Raw genomic sequence first — 20,084 nt, forward strand, 5'->3', positions numbered from 1 at the left:
AATATCATCCTCTTTTGGAAGACCAAACAAAGTAGTTTCGCTTTCACAACGAAGCACACAGCGCCTTCACGACATGGCTGCAGCGTCAACAATACTACAGCGAGAATAAAAGTTATGCCTTCTTTCTTTGCGTGAACATTTGGGCTGCATTATGCTAATCTTCCCTCATAGTGAGGTAGATATGTGGGGGCGTGCTAGAATGAGCCGTTTTAGGTAGGTGTGGCTGACTCTGAACTTTTATAAAGAATATCTCTTTGGATTTGAGACTTTAGTCTTCACAACTTTACCGATCTTCATTATACACCAAGAGCTTGTAACGCTCCAAAGAGAATGGAAAAATTGAAATCGCATCATATGACCCCTTTAATGCATTAACCTATACAGGTTATTTTAAGATAAAAGTGTAGTAAAATGTACTTGTAGTAAATGTGTATGCTTCTGAAATATAGACCTGCAACAGTGCTTATTACTCATCCCACTTGCACACACACACAAAAAAAAAAATATATATATATATAGATATAGATAATTCATCAAAATGAATAAAAACACAAGGAAATGCAAGCAGTGCAATGCAAACTCGCCGTGGTAGTTTTGCTCGTTCATTCTTGTGAGTGTTTACATTCCTCCGCAAGCGCACGTGAGCTCAGCTTTACAGAAACTCACTGATCAGATCACAGACATAGAACAACAACACCCAGACTCTGTTATAATCATTCTAGGGGACTTTAATAAAGCAAATCTTTCCTGTGAACTGCCAAAATACAGACAGCATGTTACATGTATTATATTGGATCATTGTTACACCACAATAAAGGATGCATATCTCTCCGTCCCACGGGCAGCTTTGGGGCTCTCTGATCACTGTTTAGTTCATCTTTTACCGACCTACAGGCAGAAACTGAAATCAGCTAAACCTGTATTAAGGACTGTAAAAAGATGGACTAATGAAGCAGAGCAGGATTTACAAGCTTGTTTTGACCTCACTGATTGGAGTGTTTTTGAAGCTGCTGCCACCGATCTGGACGAGCTCACAGAAACTGTAACATCTTATATCAGTTTCTGTGAAGACATGTGTATTCCTACCAGGACTCATTTAACCTACAACAACGATAAACCATGGTTCACTGCAAAACTCAGACAGCTCCGTCAGGCCAAAGAAGATGCTCGCAGGAATGGGGACAGATTCTTGTATAAACAGGCCAAATGCACACTGGAAAAGGAGATCAGAGTGGCAAAGAGGATTTATACTGGAAAACTAAAGAACCAATTCTTTTCCAGTGATCCTGCTTCAGTGTGGAAAGGTCTGAAAGACATCACCAATTACAAGACACCATCCCCCAGCACTGTGGAGAATCAACAACTGGCAGACAATCTGAACGAGTTATATTGCAGGTTTGAAAAAACACATATCATACCTGTACATACAAAATTGTCTATATTATATATTGTGTTTTTGCTTTTTTTGTATATTTGTATATTATTCTTTTCATTATCCGTGTCCTGTCTTGTCACTGTCATTCTGTTGCACTGTGGAGCTTCTGTCACTAAAACAAATTCCTTGTATGTGTAAACATACCTGGCAATAAAGCTCATTCTGATCTACTTTCATAAAATATGTTTCTGGTCATAGAGAGGTCTGAATTAATTTCCAACATTCACATATCAGCCAAAATCCTTGCAAACCACCTTGGAATGAACCAAATGTTAGAGGTGGACACAGACTACTGTAGTACTTCTCCTAAATTTCTGCTTAAATCTAGGACATATTTCAGTATTGCTTTTTCTTTGATACTTCTAAATATTTTCCAGAATGCGATACAGGGATTGTCATATTCAATTGTGACTGAAGGAACACCTGTCAATTTTTGTTACAGTGGTTTTGCCGACCAACCCCCAGTGGGTTTAAGAAATTGTCAGGAGGGCTACAGGATATTGCTAAAGATTCAGGGCTGTCATGATTGATGACATCTAACTGTCATAACGTAGCTTTGCAGATGACATTCATAAATATGTGAATGTTCTATTCAGTGGGGTAATGCAGGCGATGTGTAGCAGGATGAGTCTAGCATTCGTTCAGTCTGGAATCTGATGATTGGTTGCTCCCTCCCACTGCGTGCTGGACTCTATAACTGGCCTCATGCAGGCTACATCAGAACCTTTGATCTCTCTATATCCATCTCTTTCTTTCTCTTCATTTTTATTAGTGAGAATGTTGAGCTGAGTCTCTTTAATGATTTCTTTATTAAAATATTACTTCTGGACAAAATGTCCAATCATTTTGAAATGATTCCGTCTGAAGACCAAACACTGTGATCTCATATGAACTTACTGGTGAAATATTTTTAAATCAGTTCTTTACTTCGTGGGGAAGTCGTGGCCTAATGGTTAGAGAGTCGGACTTGTAACCCAAAGGTTACGGGTTCGAGTCTCGTACCAGCAGGGATTGTAGGTGAGGGGAGTGAATGTACAGCGCACTCTCCCACCTTTAATACATGCAGAATCATTTTGCATGCGTGACATTTACATGATAAAATCACATGTCAAGTATGGTGGAAAACATGGAAAACTTAATGTTGTTTTTTCTATAAAGGGAGCCACTCACAGTGAAATCTTATGGGTCAAAATCATGATCCTCAGTTGAGTAAGCCTAACTCTGTAATTAACTTTGGTGTGTAACTTTCTGCACTTTTTCTAAGCAATTTTTAAGACCTGTAATAATGATAACCCAAGCCATTAATAGGCATCATAATGTCATAGAGACTCTATAATAGCAGATAATGTAAATGTGCAGTGGTGTGATGCAGGAACTGTTTTGTGAAAATTGGAAAAACGGAATAAATGTAATGCTCAAAACACAAGCGTGCGGTTTTCAGGTCAGATTCTCCTGTGGCCACTCGTCATAGATAATGAAGGTGTTTTTCTTGCTCTGTTTCAAAATAGAAGGTATTTTAGTGTTATAAGAGTGCTGAATGGACATCTTTTTTTATCAAGCCAAAGACTCGTTACTTTGCGTCACATTGGTATAAAGACTTTCAAGAGCCCTTTAAAGTTTATTCACCCACTAATGGGTAGTGTTACATTTAAACATTATTGTTCTTGTATTCTCAAAATAGTCATTTTAATCATTCTAAACGTAAGAGAACAATACTTATTTTTTTCTCACTATGACTACATTAATGGGAATGTTTTTCAATTGTATTTGTAAATAAATATAAAACAATTATTTGAAAAAACGGTAACTTGGATATTATAATGTAAATTTAGAAATACTTCTTTATTTATCATGCTTTCTGCTGGCCTAAGGGGATATGCTTTTGCACTTCCCCCGATCAAGATATTCTTAAACTGTAGACTGAAAAATGGAAGTAATTTGTCCAACCTCTGTTCAGAATTGATTTACATGTTTAATTTGCAGTGTAGCCATTGGCCAGTTAAAATTTGATGATGACTGATACTTTAAGGTAATTCTTTGCAAGCCAACATCAGTTTAAAGTTTTCAGATATTCAGTAGTTTAAGATGTCTCTTCTTAGATTAAAAAAGTTTAATGATCAAAGTTCAGTTAAATAACTCTTAAGATGGACACATTAAAAGAGCATTTGAGAAGAGCATAGAATTATTTAAGATAGCCAAAGCAATATACACCAAGGATGAATAATTATATTTTCAGTTTCTTTGAGACTTTGGGCCAAATTTACTGAATTAGTTGCATCACCTTTGCATGCAGCAACATCTGCATCATATTCGCTAATCACCCGCAATCCAGTTTAAAGGGATACTCCACCCCAAAATGAAAATTTTGTCATTAATCACTTACCCCCATGTTGTTCCAAACCCGTAAAAGCTTCGTTCGTCTTCAGAATACAATTTAAGATATTTTGGATGAAAACCGGGAGGCTTGTGACTGTCCCATTGACTGCCAATTAAATTACACTGTCAAGGTCCAGAAAAGTATGAAAGACATCGTCAGAATAGTCCATCTGCCATCAGTGGTTCAACCGTAACGTTATGAAGCGACGAGAATACTTTTTGTACGCGAAGAAAACAAAAATAACGACTTTATTCGACAAATAGCGTACGCTGCTTACGTTCAGTGGATATTCTCCAAAATGGCGCTACGTTGATGCAGAGAGACACAGAGGAGACGAATTGTTGAATAAAGTCGTTGTTTTTGTTTTATTCGAAGCACTATTTGTGCACCAGACATAGTTCAATTCATTTTCATTGTTTTTACCATAAATATCCCTCCTTTCTAAGTACATTGTCTTTACTGTAAGCGGGTGGTAATCTGACTTTTTTTTTCTAGGAATTGTGTTAATGTAAATTTTACAGAAATAAGTCAAATTAATAAATAAAATAAGTAAATAAATAAAATTAAGTAATTCATCAAATGATGATAAATTGAAGGAGAGGAGCATTATAACTCCATATATATGGATGTGTGGTGTAGTCGAGCTCACTTTCTGCCTTTTAAAGACCCATTCTTATCCCTGGAGCACAGTGGTGAAGTAATACTGTACAGTCTCAGTAAAGTATGCCAGATACAATAATCAGCTGCATCCTCTACAACTGAGCACTCAGAAGTGGCCTGGAGAATTGTGGCACATTTTTACAATTTTACACTGATTTAGACTGATTTACTCCACCATGTGAAGAGTTTGGAATAAATTATTATTATTATTATTATTTATTTTTTGAAGTCTCTTATGCTCATCAAATGTGTCTTTATTTGATGAAAAATAAAGTCATATTCTAAAATGTTAATTAAATTTAAAAGAATTGCTTTCTATTTTAATATATTTTAAAATATAATTTATCCTTCTGATGGCAAATCTGAATTAATCTCAATAGTCATTACTCTAGTTTTCACATGATCCACATGACCACATTATCATTGTAGCATGCATATTTGGTACGTAGTTATTCATTATTATTGGTGCTTAGTAATTGATAATTGTTCTTATTGTTATCAATGTTGAAAAACAATTTTTTTTGAAACCATGATACATTTTTCAGGGTGCTTTGTTTAAAAAGTTCAAAAGAACGATATTTATTTGAAAAAGTAATCTTGTAGCATTATAGTCTTTACTGTCACTTATGATCAGTTTATTGTGTCCTTGCTGAATATATATTTTAGTTTCTTTCCTTCTTTCTTTCTTTTCTCTTTTTTCACCAAACTTTCGAATCCCAGTGTATTACGATTTCCACAAAAATATTAAGCAGCCCAGCTGTTTTCAGCGTTTAAGAGTATATACAAGTATTTATATATATAAGAAATGTTTCTTGTTGCTACAAATCAGCATATTATAATAATTTCTGAAGAATCATGTGATTCTGAAGACTGGAGTAATGATGCTGAAAATTCAGCTTTGACATCACAGGAATAAATGACATTTTAAAATCTACTACTAAAATCAGCCAACTTGTCTTGGTGAGCAATACTGCTTCTTTGACTTCTTTGAAAAAGATTTTATAAAAATGTAATTATTCCAAACTTTTGACCAGTAGTGTACATAATTATTTTAATGAATTGGCTGCTAAAACAGTGCAGACTGCAAATGCAAATAAACAGTTCTATCTTCAGCCCCAATTCATTCTTAGTGAAATCCCACAATACATTTATTTAACAAAAGTCACAGTTCGTGTATGAGGTCATAGCAGTGGGAACACTAGACCGTAACCCCGTCTTTTCTTCCAAGAGCACTTGTTAGTCGTGCTGTCTCTTGCGTCAACCCATCTATCTCTGGCTGAGGATGAGGTTATCCCCTTTGTGCAGCGATCGTTCTCGCTTCTAAATCAGGCTTTAAATGTCAGAGACTAATCACACTGTACTCAGCTGAAGGTGCTTTTCTCCAAACTCAATTACTCGGCTTGTTGTGATGATTTTGCTCTGAGAATGCTTGTCTTCAGCTTTGAATAGTTATTTGTTGGCTTGACAGTTTGATGCTTCAGCGCTGTGGCTTTAGGGAATGAAAGCTGAAGGAGGAGGATGCATGGCTGTACTCCTTTTGTCCTTTTTGGCTGGGTTGTGAACCAGTCAAACCGAAAATAATTTCCTCACTAAATAGCATGAGGTTTGATGGCAGAGTTTCCATTCCAGCAGAATGCAGTACAATGCACAAAGTATGATTTATCAGAGAACTTAAAGGGACAGATAGTTCACCCAAAAATGAAAATTGGGTCATTTACTCACCCTCGTGTCATTCTTAACTTGACTTATTTTCTTATGCCGAATTGTTAAAGAAGATTTTTTTCAATGTTCACCAGTTTGTTCATGACCCAAAACTTTCAAGCTTCTAGGTGTGTTCTACCAAAAGTCCCTTTCAGGGAAAGTCTGTTCAATCAGCGGCCATATTTGCAATGCCTCCGGGCAGCTATTTCGGACATCCGAAACCAAGTCCTATTAAATGAATAGGGGAATCCTGAAATCTCAAAAACTGCTTGCTGAACTCACAGTTAAATTACACATTTCAAATGAATGAACTGCCCCATAAATTAGGTGATTGGGCTCTCGGGCGAGATCCCAATTCGTCAGTCACTGACGTAACGTCTCCGTTCCCTCCTTCAGGGAACGAGGGTTACACAAGTAACCTAGACGTTCCTTATGCTCAAATAGCATTGAAAAAGCTTATTTTTCAGTCTAGACCAGCCAATGCTCATGTGCAGTCATAAGCGTGAGTCTCTGAGATATAGACCTCTATTTTAACAATCTCAGTGCATGGTCTGAAGCGCATGGTGCAGGTGCACTTAGGGCATGTCCGAATCCACTTTTGCCAATTTAACGACGGAAAAAACGGTCAGCGCGCCAGGGGCATGGTCCAAAATAGTTGTACCTAGTCTCTTAATGAGTAATGGGTGTATTTTGGGCTTAACGTGCAATAAACCAATCAGAGTCTCATCTCTCATTCCCTTTAAAATCTAGTTGCGCTTGCACCATGGCGGATTCGCTATTTACATGGCGGAATTAGTAATCCTTTCATTTTTAATATTTGGCATGTTTGTGTGATGCTCTGTTTAATAAGCAGAGTGTACATGTGTTGTGCATCCGCCTATAGGCGCATGTTTCCTAACGTGCCCTTTAAATAAAAAAAATACTGTTTAAACCAGGTTTTAGTTGGGCAATGGCGCAATCATTTTCGGTTGCCTCACCTTGTTTTCAGACCAGCAGGCCCATGGGCGAACTGATGGGTGCATTTGCTATTTAAACAATGTGGCGGTGGACTTGAAAATGATAACTGCGTCAGGCAAAAACTAGCAAAAAACACTTGCGTCGCGCCTGGGATAGCATTGCGCCGGGTATATGATACAGCCCATAAAGTACTGAGATATAAACTCTCAATTCAGACTTTTTTTCTCGCAATTGCAAGTTATAAAGTCCAGGTCAAAGGGAAAACCAGTTGCCTGAGTATTTTCAGCTTTTTCTTCAGCAGATGGTTTTACAGTGGTTTGACATTTAAATATGTGATTTTTAGACTAATAATTAAAGGGTTAGTTCACCCAAAAATGAAAATTCTGTCATTAATTACTCACCCTCATGTCGTTTCAAACTCGTAAGACCTTCGTTCATATTCGGAACACAAATGAAGATATTTTTGATGGAATCTGAGAGCTGTCTGACCCTGCATAGACAGCAATGCAACTGAAATGTTCCCAAGTCCAGAAACGTAGCAAGGAGATCTGTAAAATAATCCATGTGACATCAGGGGTTCATCCAATCCACAATAATTTGTTATTGATATAAGTGAAATATTTTAGAAAATTAATAACATTTAAATACTGCTACAGAAACATACAACTGTATTTCATTGTTTTTTTCAATGAAATAAGATTATTTTACCATTCTTTATGCAGTATGGTAACATTGTTTGCAATAGTCACTACATTCCTTAGGTCTCTGATTCTGAATTCACGAGTCTTGATTCTAATTGGCTCTGTGATCAAATTAATAAGAAATGATTGACAGCGGATCATTGAATTATTGATAAAACAATATGGACATGTGATTAAGTAGAAGGGTGTTATATACTGACAACAAGGCTCTGTGTTGTATGTTTGTAAATGTGAGTTTACTTTGGCACAATATCATTGTTTTTCTTGCATCTTTTTCTGTGGTAGACTATATTATAGAACCGATATTATTTGGCAAAGTGAAATGTAACTGCAGTGCAACTCAGATCTGGAAGTACTTCAGAGCCATGCAGTTATCAAAACCTGTCAGAGAATCAGAATCAAGAGAGCTCTGTTATTATTTTGTGTGATCTCCAACATTCTTCTAGTTCCACGTCTTTCATAGCACTCCCATTGTTCTCAAATAATCAAATAAAGTAAATGGACATGAAATATTGATTTGGGTGAAATCATTTATTTATATGATAAGTTAGCATGTAATAAGCAGGATCATAATAAATCAGGGTTTTCCAAACAGGGGGTTGTAAGGAAACTGCAGGGGGTTTGTGAGCTGATGAAAAGCTAATAATTAATTTTATCCAATGTAAATTCAAATAAATGGAGTTGCACAATAATCACGATATAGCTTAGTGCAAATATCAAATCAAAGACTGTGATTGAATTAAACAATTGTATAGTCTGATGCTCTGTGTGTTTCAAAGCAAAGTGTGGTACTTTGTTTATGCAAGCAGCTGGTGATCTGGTGTATTTAGCTTCTCAGTTGATACATTTTTTTGAACACAATGTGTGCTATGTTCACTTTATTTACAGATTTGCACAATTTTCAACATTTTTTGTGGCATTTTCCACAGCATTCTGCCAAAATAAAAGCTTGTAATTTTGAGATATTCCAAGCTCAAGGGTTTGAAAGTGAATAATTTAAGACATTAATATTAGTATTTTACTTGTAGTATAAAATTTATTATTATTATTGTTCTTGTTAATAATAATAATATATTGTAACTAGGGCTGTCAGTTTAACACATTAACTTAATTAGTTATGAAAAATAACACGATTAAAATATTGTAATGCAGTTAAGTAACGCACTGGCCCCGCCCACAGACCTGCACATCATCTTACATTTCATATAGTTGACTGTTGACAAATATGATGCAGGGCTAAAATTCAAGATATTGGTGCAAAAAATGCCCTTGTATGTTGTCTCATATTTATATCGTAAGTGATATCACATGAGCAGGGAGAACACAAGTGCTGATTTTGTCCTGAATATCACAAGTTTAAATGTTCAGTAAATAAGTTGATATTGTATTATATTTTAAACACAATATTATGTGTTTTTGCTTAATTTTGCAGAGAAGATATTACCTTTAAAGCCATAGCAGAATTGTTGTGCATCTCTTGTTGTGCGTCTCCGAGAAAAACAGCAGTGTTTAGTTTCTGAATGAATCCGCATTTTGAATCCGTGTTATGATTACATTTGTTTGGGCTTCTAAAACAACAGTGTGAATGGAATGTAAACTGAGAGACTATTTTGACTAAAAAGAGGTTTTATTTTAAAATTCAACTAGTCAAATATAAAACACAACACAATCTACATTTACTAAAAAAAAGAGATGAAATATTTTACCTATTGCATGTCATATGACCGTTAACCAATGTCAGAGATTCGTGACCATGCAAATGTGTTCATTAAAATCTCATGGGGTACTTCAAACAAATGTTTTTGCTAAGGGGTTTGACTGACAAAAAAGTTTGGAAGCCACTTATATAGAGTCAGCTGGTGCTTGTCAAATGAAACCCCTCAGGATGATGAAAGACCTGTCTTGATCATGTTTCCAGGTTTATTTTGCAATAATGACTAGCCCATCTGGCCAATGCTATGCAGTTCAGGTGATTTTAGCACGTGTTTTTGAGGTGGCCGAAGTGTTTTGGGTGGTTTCTAGTTGGTCTTCCTAGTACAAATCAAAAGAGTCCATCCCCAAGGCTCTTTGATATTCTGGTCTCTCGTGTTCCTCCTGCAGTGTCTGAAAATGTTCACCCATTTCATCTTTCGCGAGGTGAAAATGTCTGAACCCACAACTGACTATCAAAGGACTGTGTCCCTTACTTGTGAGTGCCTTCGAAAGTCCCAACATCATGATCTAAACCATGTTTAACCTGACTTTTCAAGTGGTAATATTCACTGAATAGTCTCACTCCATCCTCCTCTTCCTCATTAGTGTGGTTGTAGTCAACTCCAGCTCAGTTCCTCGACTGCTCCCGGAGGTGGACTGAGCAGTCTGTCAGAGTCAATCCATCAGTCCGTGTTCAGCCATGTGAGAAGCCCCCTTATGTAGATTCTTCACCCTCCCATGCCCCTCTTTTTGCCGTGGAGGTTAACTACCTCAGCACTCAGGACGTCTCCTCCGCTGTCCTCCACCCTCAGCTGCAATGTATTATGCAGATGAAGGCCACTCATTATTGATATCTTACTGTCTGGTCGAGCAAGTAATGTGAATGTGCTGAATATGCAGTATATACCGTATTGGCCCGAATATAAGACGACCCCCCTTTTTCCAGATGTACCTTTTGGAAAAAGGCTTTTTAAAAACCAAATCTTGTTTTTTCTCAGTAAAACACATTTTGTCTTCAATTATTTTCATATTGCATATTTTTCCTATTTTAATTTTTGTTTTGAAAGTATGGTAAAAACTGGTAAAAACCTGTTCACCAACAATCACATTTAAAAAAATATACACTTTTTGATATACCATTAAAAAACAAAACAAAAGAAAACAGGTAGCCCATCTGAATTAGGACATTTAGGCTATCCATCTAATAGTAGCCTACCAAAATCTTATTAACAGTAGAAGTGAAATCTTACTGTAGTCTTCAAATCTGGGTACTGTCTTACGTTTTAAAATCACAAAGGGAGTTTGGTCCCATCAGGCTAACGTGACAGTCACGACTCATGCAGCTGTAAGGTTTTCTTTTTCTTTTGTTTTTACTCGCGATCTTTACAACACGCATTACATTACGTATTTCATGGCACACTCGTTTTATGTGTATTTGACGCCACCTGTTGTTGTTTTTTTTGGAACATGAGGGTCAGAAAAATGATTACAGAATTTTCCTTTTAGGCTGAATTGTTCCTTCAAATGCGTATATGGTATATTCACCAAAGCGATGATGGGAAGGACCTTGATTGCGAGTGTGCTCCAAGACATAAACAACATGCACTAATGTTCTGTATTATCTTTCACCAAAGCAAGATTTCTCATACAAAGCTCTCTCTCGGTGTTCCAGTGGCATTCGCGTGTCAGGTTATGTGCACTCTGGTGGTCAGCGTGTATAAGTACAAGTGCCTGGTTTCTAGGTCAGCATTGAGTCGGGCCTCAGGCTGTAGCTGTTTTTAGGTTGATAATGAAGGGCTGCAGTTAAACACGCACTCATGTTCACCTACAGTGCAGCAAAGGCCCTCACAAGCCCTTCTATTAGAATTAGAAAAGTTATGAGCACTCTCTTTTTAGAGGTTAAATCTAAAATTCTTCTCAGTAGAATATTCAGTCTGCATTAGCATATAAATGCACGTCTGGTGATGCATGTTTAATGGTGGGTGATTTAAATGTATAATATTCATACACAAAGTGATGATGTAGCTATAAATGTGCAAACACTGAGTGAGGCGGATGAGTTCTGATGTTAAAGTGCATGTTTGCATATGCGAGTCTGCATATCTATCTTTCTTTCTTTTTCTTTCTTTCTTTTCCTCTAATTATTGTACTGTACTTTGTTTGTTCTTTTTTTATCTTTCTTTTTCACTCTCTCATTCCGTCTCTTTTCTTTCATCCTTTTTTGTTCATTTTTCCGCATTCATTTGTTCGCTTACTTTGTTTGCATTTGTCTGATTTGATTTTCTTTCCTTCCTTCATTTGTTTGTTCTTTCTTTCATTTTTTTCATTTTTTGTTTGCTCTTTCCCTTATGCATTGTTTTTCTTTTCTTTTTTCTTTCTTTCATTCTGTTTTTCATTTGTTGTTTTTTCATTTGTCAATTTTTCCATTCAATTATTTATTTGCTTGACCATTCTTTCTTTTGTCCTTACCATTTTTCTTTCTTTCTTTCTTTCTTTTACTTGCTTGTTCTTTCTTTTCTTTTTTTATTCTGTTTTTTGTCGTTTATTTTTGCTCACGTGCATTCTACCATTTGTTCAATCTTTCTTCTCTTCTTTTGTGTTCTCTTTTGTTCATTCTTACATTTTTCACATGCTCTTTTTCTTTCTTTCATTTAATCATTAATTCTTTCATTTTTTATGCTATTGTCTGCTTGATCTTTCTCTCATTCATTCTTTAAATCTTTTTCTTTCAGTTCTTTTGTTTTTTGTTTTGATTCACTTTCTTTCACCCGTTTATTCACGTCTTCCTTATTTAATTTAGCTCTTTCTTTTTCTCCTTCATTTCATTTCTTCTTGCTTTCTTTTGTTCTGTGAAATAGGAAACAATGTTTTCCTGTTAGCGCTTTCTAAAGTGTTGAAAAGGTTTATGGTTGGTAATAATATGTTGGCAGTTTTGTGCTTTTCTGTCCTTCAGTACCAGCCTCTCTGTAAAGCCTGTATTACATTGTGATGTGTTCAGAAAACACTTTTGGACTGCAGAGGACATTGTTTGACACTTACCGTATGTTTGCTTGGTACATCAAGAGCAAATGAAATTCAGTCCTTCATGATATGAAACAGACTCATCTGAGTTGTCGCTGACATGTCTTCACAGAAACCCAAGCAGAAAGACTGGCACCCTCCTGATGGCTTCATTCTGGGGCTCTGGACTCTGATCTTGCTGGTGTTCTTCCAGACCTATGGCATCAAACATCTCAAACACATCTTCTGATTCCTCCCTCCCAGCACCGCAGAGGTCAAAGAACACACCGCTTTCATAAAAGAGTCCACCCTAACTTTGTTCATGATTGATTTGGTCAGGAATAGGTTTTTATTTATTATTTGATGCAAGTTTTCTTTGGGTTTTGCTGTGTATCATTCTTTTTTAAAGTGACATGCACTGACTTCTTACGTTCAAACATTCTTTGTTGTTTGGAGCTCAGTAAATCCATTTGAATTTCACACAGGGACTTTCTTTTGAACTAAACACACAGACAGCTTGCAGGGAGAAGCATACTTCTTGTTTGTTAGTTTCTTATTTGTTTGTTTCCATTTATCGTTTCATCTCTTCAACAATTATTTTCTAACATTCATAATGGCACATGTGGAATTGTAACTTGTAACTCCTCCCAGATTTCTTCATTTGTTCTCAGTGGGATGAGATGTGTGCTTTTTTAAACATAATCTAAATCTGTAAATGCAGTTGCTGATCTGTTGTTTCAATTGCACTTTATAATTTGCATTCTTATTATTTAATGGTTATTTAAAGTGGTAAAGGATACTACTTTTCAGGGTAATGTATGGGTCATATTTTACCACGAAAACGGCTCGATTAGTTCCGGCTTTGATGAAGGTCCACCTTCCGAAAAAAACTAAATGTGTTGTGATTGGTTAGCTGTCCCAGTGCGTTGTGATTGGCGAACAGCTTAGACAGTGTTCCAGTACTGCCACGCCCTTGCTCCGAAAACCAAAACTTTTTGGCGAGTCTGGCAGATGTTGTGTTTCGATTTCATTTTTATATGCTCTGTGTTGCCCTTATGCTGCTGCTGCATTTCTTGTGGATCCTTGCGTACTCCAGCAGGATTCATCTTAGATATTTCAGCTTTGATAAATATGAGAAAGCTCGATCAAAACTGCAGAATCATACAGCATATACATTTTTTTTAAAACAAAAGAACTGTTTATTGTTCATGTTAAAACATTTAAAATCAGTCTCACAATCAAGTACGATCGTTTGCGCCTTTTATCTGTTTAACACTTTCAGCTGTGCAATGAGTTTGGAAAACTGAAATTATCGCGAGAAAGAAAAATAAGAGCAAAGCATAAAACAAACACTGAAATAAATAAATAAATAAAAATCCAGTGTCAGTTGGGGTAATAAAATAGGAAAATACTTAAAATGATTGAAAACTGTACTTTTTTTAAATTAAAAAATTCACCTGTTATACATTTCAGTGTAATGTCTTGAAAAAATTCAAAATATTATACACTCCTAAAAATAAAGGTTTCAAAAGGGAGTCTTCACAGCAATGCCATAGAATAACTATTTTTATTGCCACCCATTTCAACCTAAACACTTAGAAAGTAAAATATTTAAGGCATGAACTGAACTAAGTGTACTCGTCTTGGTAATACAACGCATTCCAACTTAAATTAAACCAAGTTGAATTTCATATAACTTTTTCTCAACTTAATGTTAATGTAAAAACATAAGTTGCCTTGACTTACTGATCATATAATTTTTTACTGTGAACCTTTCGGTGGACAGAAAGCATTAGAACCATTATTTTCTTTATATTTTAATAATCTAAAGATTTTTTTCCCACTGTAAAAGAGCCTTGTTGCAGTTAAAAGGTTCCATGGATGTCAACCTTTTTTCATGGAACCATCAATGCCAATAAAGAAACCTTTATTTTTAAGAGTGTATAGTCATTAATACACTGGACATTGTTGGGTTAAGTCAACATGAATAAAAAAATTGTCATTGTTTTACTTTCTTAGTGCACATTTCAGGCCTCACTGCAAACAGTTGATCTCTTTAAAGGAATACTCCACTATTTTTGAAAATAGGCTCATTTTCCAACTCCCCTAGAGTTAAACAGTTGAGGTTTACCGTTTTCGAATCCATTCAGCCGATCTCCGGGTCTGGCGGTAGCACTTTTAGCTGTAGCTTAGCATAGATCATTGAATCTGATTAGACCGTTAGCATCTCGCTCAAAAATGACCAAAGAGTTTCGATATTTTTCCTATTTAAAACTTGACTTTTGTAGTTACATCATGTACTAAGACCGATGGAAAATGAAAAGTTGGGATTTTCTAGGCCGATATGGCTAGGAACTATATTCTCATTCCAGCGTAATAATCAAGGAACTTTGCTGCCATACCATGGGTGCAGCAGGCGCAATGATATTACGTAGTGCCTGAAAATAGGCTTATTAGAAGTTACATCGCTGGGGACTATTTTCAGGCGCTGCGTAATATCTTTAGAAACTCTTTGGTCATTTTTGAAACCACTGTCTTCTAACCAGCTGACAGTAAACAGAGACCGTTTTTCACAAAGTTGGATAAAATCAAGTGCCGTCATTCTGTTCTCTCAATGACTATCCTGTTTCATTCAATAATATGTCATATTATCAAAGTAAAATGACTTTCGAATGCTGTTTTACATTGTCTTTAGTACATATTTTGTTGCAGGCAGATCCTATACACTTTAGAGCTCTTTGATCTGCCAACCTTTCTAATTTTTCCTAGATGCCGCATAAAACTGTGATACTGAATGAGCTGCTGAAATATGGATGCGTACAGCCTACTGGAATGCCTTTTGTACCTAAAGAAACAATGAATGTGCAAAAGAAAAGGTTTAAGCATCAGTTCTCCTTGAATCAGAGTCTCTCTCAGTCAATCCAACACGTAAAGCTCCATCCACACGGCAACAGGAATTAGCCAGTGATCCGTCTGAGGCAGTTGGAGATCTTTGAAGGCTCTGGTGAGAGTCACGTCTTCTGCGATCGGGGAAAGACTGTGGTTGCCGTGCTATTTCTCGGTAACGGCGGCGGACTCCAGTCCGGCTGGTAGAAATGAATGTTGAACATCCGAGCCCAGCTGGCAAAGACTCGCTTCTCTGTGATGAAGCGATGGTGGCTGCCTCGCCGGCCTCGCTCGTGGGAGATGTACATGGCACATTCGTCCGGACCCGTCGGTTCGTAGTAGTGATATGGGACAGAAGGGTGCTGAGACTCCCTGTACACAATGAGAGCAGAGATTAAAATGGGGACCGTGTACTGGTTAAGGTACCAGTACATTCCCCGATTCCCAAATTAATCCTGAGCTAGATATTCATTTTCAAGGCAATTAACCTGATTTGGTTCAGAGAATAACTGGCTTCAAGGGGAATACATTGATTTTATGTAATACATTAAGGTTGCAAAATGGCTTGGGGGAGAGGTCATGCCTCAGTGGGGAATCACAATGAATCATTTAATTTTTGGCTCTCTATTATTTTTCTCATAGCATTGGTACACACCAGGGGCTGCCTGAACAAACATGCAGAAAGATCAGATCTATGACCACATTGGAAATATGTGATTCACAATACAATTTTAACATAGAAATTAACAGAAAGGTTTAGGATTTTGAAACATTCTAAACAACATCCCTATTTCTAATAGGCATACACCTCATAGACATGATAAAATTTACCGGCCAAAAGGTTTTTTTTACCATCCATGAAACTCTTTTTGCAAAAACAGGCTGTTATTACTACTACAATGACTAAACATATTTACAATGTTTTTAATTTGTCCTGCTGGTGCATTTTCCCTAAATTTTCCCTATTAATTATTGCCATTCAACATTACAGTATAATTGAAAACCATTATTTTTAACATTTAATAGGCTCTGAAATATATAACAACTTTTAATTTAAGTGATTTTAAAACAATCTTCACATAAACTATATTATATATGCATAAACTATACATATTAATCTTTATTCAAGCTACAAAACTTAAGCAGCGACTAGAGCAGTCGAGTGATTTCTCTTTTTCTTTTGTTCTTTGATTTACATCAATGACAGACTTCATTAAGAGCGCTGTCTCTTTAATGACAGACTTTTAAAGAGCGCTGTCTCTTTAAAACCTGATGACACGGACACATATCCGATTTTCTCCCAACTCTTTATGGTCATTTAAGACTTTATAACTCATTTAAGACTACGTTTACAAGGTAACCTGCCAAAACCGTGCATAAAATGGGGACCGTGTACTGGTTAAGGTACCAGTACATTCCCCGATTCCCAAATTAATCCTGAGCTAGATATTCATTTTCAAGGCAATTAACCTGATTTGGTTCAGAGAATAACTGGCTTCAAGGGGAATACATTGATTTTATGTAATACATTAAGGTTGCAAAATGGCTTGGGGGAGAGGTCATGCCTCAGTGGGGAATCACAATGAATCATTTAATTTTTGGCTCTCTATTATTTTTCTCATAGCATTGGTACACACCAGGGGCTGCCTGAACAAACATGCAGAAAGATCAGATCTATGACCACATTGGAAATATGTGATTCACAATACAATTTTAACATAGAAATTAACAGAAAGGTTTAGGATTTTGAAACATTCTAAACAACATCCCTATTTCTAATAGGCATACACCTCATAGACATGATAAAATTTACCGGCCAAAAGGTTTTTTTTACCATCCATGAAACTCTTTTTGCAAAAACAGGCTGTTATTACTACTACAATGACTAAACATATTTACAATGTTTTTAATTTGTCCTGCTGGTGCATTTTCCCTAAATTTTCCCTATTAATTATTGCCATTCAACATTACAGTATAATTGAAAACCATTATTTTTAACATTTAATAGGCTCTGAAATATATAACAACTTTTAATTTAAGTGATTTTAAAACAATCTTCACATAAACTATATTATATATGCATAAACTATACATATTAATCTTTATTCAAGCTACAAAACTTAAGCAGCGACTAGAGCAGTCGAGTGATTTCTCTTTTTCTTTTGTTCTTTGATTTACATCAATGACAGACTTCATTAAGAGCGCTGTCTCTTTAATGACAGACTTTTAAAGAGCGCTGTCTCTTTAAAACCTGATGACACGGACACATATCCGATTTTCTCCCAACTCTTTATGGTCATTTAAGACTTTATAACTCATTTAAGACTACGTTTACAAGGTAACCTGCCAAAACCGTGCATTTTGACATAATTGTGTGTGTTTTCGTGCGTTGAAGCGCTACTGGTGAGCTGTCTGAAGCGGCTCAGCGTATGCGTACAGCCGAACACGCAGCCTTTCAAACTATACTTCACTGCACCGTTTAGGCGGCGTAACCCCAGGCATGTGTCGCCGCATTCTCAGGTTATGTGGTTATGAAAAGTTAATCTTCCGAAATGAAGCAGCACAATCTTCTCAGGTAAAAATTATTAGAACCGTATCTAGGGACAAGTTGGCCATCACACAGCTTTGACCTTATCAGTCCGTTTGTATATTTGATTCGCTCTTGTTGCTTATGACAGAACAGCTAATCACGATGATCTTGTCTTGTATCACACCAGATACTGACTGGGTTTCGGACCCCCCCGGACCCCCCAATACAGTAAAACTGCACATTTTAGAGTGGCCTTTTATTGTGGCCAGCCTAAGGCACACCTGTGCAATAATCATGCTGTCTAATCAGCATCTTGATATGCCACACCTGTGAGGTGGATGGATTATCTTGGCAAAGGAGAAGTGCTCACTAACACAGATTTAGACAGATTTGTGAACAATATTTGAGAGAAATAGGCCTTTTGTGTACATAGAAAAAGTCTTAGATCTTTGAGTTCAGCTCGTGAAAAATAGGGGCAAAAACAAAAGTGTTGCGCTTATAATTTTGTTCAGTGTATGTGTGTGTACTGTGTATACTGTGTATATTTATTATGGATATATAAATACACTCACATACAGTATATATTTTGCAAATATTTACATGTAAATATTTATATTTATATAATTTATTATATATAAATATATTTAATATAGAAATATAAATTTTTTCTTAAATATATATATACATGCATGTGTGTGTATGTGTATATATACATAATAAATATACACAGTATACACAGTACACACACATATTATGTAAACAAATCTTTTATTTTGGATGCGATTAATCGTTTGACAGCACTAATATATATATATATATATACTGTATGTATATTATATGCTTTTATATATGTTGATGTCTCAGTTCACTTGTAGCATTTAAATTATTAATTTATTTTTATTTTTAATTTAAATATAAAAATTTTATTTAGACAAAATAGTACAGAATCGTATATAAAAAGGGCTACAACATTAAATTCGTTATTGGATTATCATATTGGACAGAATTTTAATATCAGTGCATAATTATTTCTAGGTCAGTAATCAAATAAAAAAATTTGTGACTAATTCAAACATCAAAAGTTCTTTATATCTACACTACTGATCAACATTTTGGGGTAGGCAAGACTTTGTTTTATTTTTTGAAAGAAATTTGTACTTTTATTCAGCAAGGACGCATGCAATTTATCAAAATATTTTTTATATTGTTATTGTTGTTACACCTTCTATTCATCAAAGAATTCTGAAAAAAATTATTACAGTTTCCACAAAAATATTAAGGAGCAGAACCATTTTAAACTGTTATAATAGTATGGGCTTACATTTCTGCCATAATTCTGCGCGCGAAAGATCATATTTTGAGCGCACAAAAGTGCATTTTGCACGTGCGCGATCTGAGTTTGTGGAGAAAATGTTCGTTTTGCAAAGAAAAAAGTCTTTCGAGCGCACGGAAATCAATTTTGCATTTAAAATACGTTTTTGGATGTGTGCAGACCTTCTCTTTTGCGCGTGCAACGTTTCACTAGCTTGCTCACCTGATGCCCCCCTCTGTGCTCGCTAAATGCCAACAGCTCGTGTGCTCAACACAACCCAGCGTTACAATGTGCCATAATTCCAGCCAATCAGAGATCGAGGCTGCTAAATTCTGATTGGCTGCCTTGACAACCAATCACAACATTTCTTGCATTACCTTGACAGAAGAGGACAAATACAGTGCATGCATAATTATTATGCAAGTTGATATTCTGATTATATTTTTTATATTTTACCAATGATTATAACTAGTATTAATCTTGTATTTAATCACTTATAATCGGTAATGCAAGAAATGTTGTGATTGGTTGTCAAGGCAGCCAATCAGAATTTAGCAGCCTCGGTCTCTGATTGGCTGGAATTATGGCACATTGTAACGCTGGGTTGTGTTGAGCACGCGAGCTGTTGGCATTTAGCGAGCACAGAGGGGGGCATCAGGTGAGCAAGCTAGTGAAACGTTGCACGTGCAAAAGAGAAGGTCTGCACACATCCAAAAACGTATTTTAAATGCAAAATTGATTTCCGTACGCTCGAAAGACTTTTTTCTTTGCAAAACGGACATTTTCTCCACAAACTCAGATCGCCCGCGTGCAAAATGCACTTTTGTGCGCTC

The 20,084-nt window shown here is 36.1% G+C and overlaps 2 protein-coding genes across 3 annotated transcripts in view; one reads left to right on the forward strand and one right to left on the reverse strand.

Annotated features, from left to right (window-relative positions):
* Nucleotides 1-13,358, forward strand: part of LOC107599845 (GPI-anchor transamidase-like) — a 46,737-nt gene extending 33,379 nt beyond the window's left edge. For both annotated transcript variants that reach the window (XM_016291547.1, XM_016291548.1), the window contains one exon: nucleotides 12,657-13,358. In XM_016291547.1, coding sequence (XP_016147033.1) covers nucleotides 12,657-12,773 — 117 coding nt within the window. In that variant the 3' untranslated portion in view covers nucleotides 12,774-13,358. The remainder of the gene's footprint in view (nucleotides 1-12,656) is intronic.
* A 1,647-nt stretch (nucleotides 13,359-15,005) lies between these two features.
* Nucleotides 15,006-20,084, reverse strand: part of st6galnac5a (ST6 (alpha-N-acetyl-neuraminyl-2,3-beta-galactosyl-1,3)-N-acetylgalactosaminide alpha-2,6-sialyltransferase 5a) — a 45,015-nt gene continuing 39,936 nt past the window's right edge. Inside the window, exon 5 of the mRNA XM_016291549.1 lies at nucleotides 15,006-15,781. Coding sequence (XP_016147035.1) covers nucleotides 15,535-15,781 — 247 coding nt within the window. The 3' untranslated portion in view covers nucleotides 15,006-15,534. The remainder of the gene's footprint in view (nucleotides 15,782-20,084) is intronic.

This window comes from Sinocyclocheilus grahami, unplaced genomic scaffold (genome assembly GCF_001515645.1).
Source record: "Sinocyclocheilus grahami isolate Dianchi unplaced genomic scaffold, SAMN03320097.WGS_v1.1 scaffold273.1, whole genome shotgun sequence".
Lineage (NCBI taxonomy): Eukaryota > Metazoa > Chordata > Actinopteri > Cypriniformes > Cyprinidae > Sinocyclocheilus > Sinocyclocheilus grahami.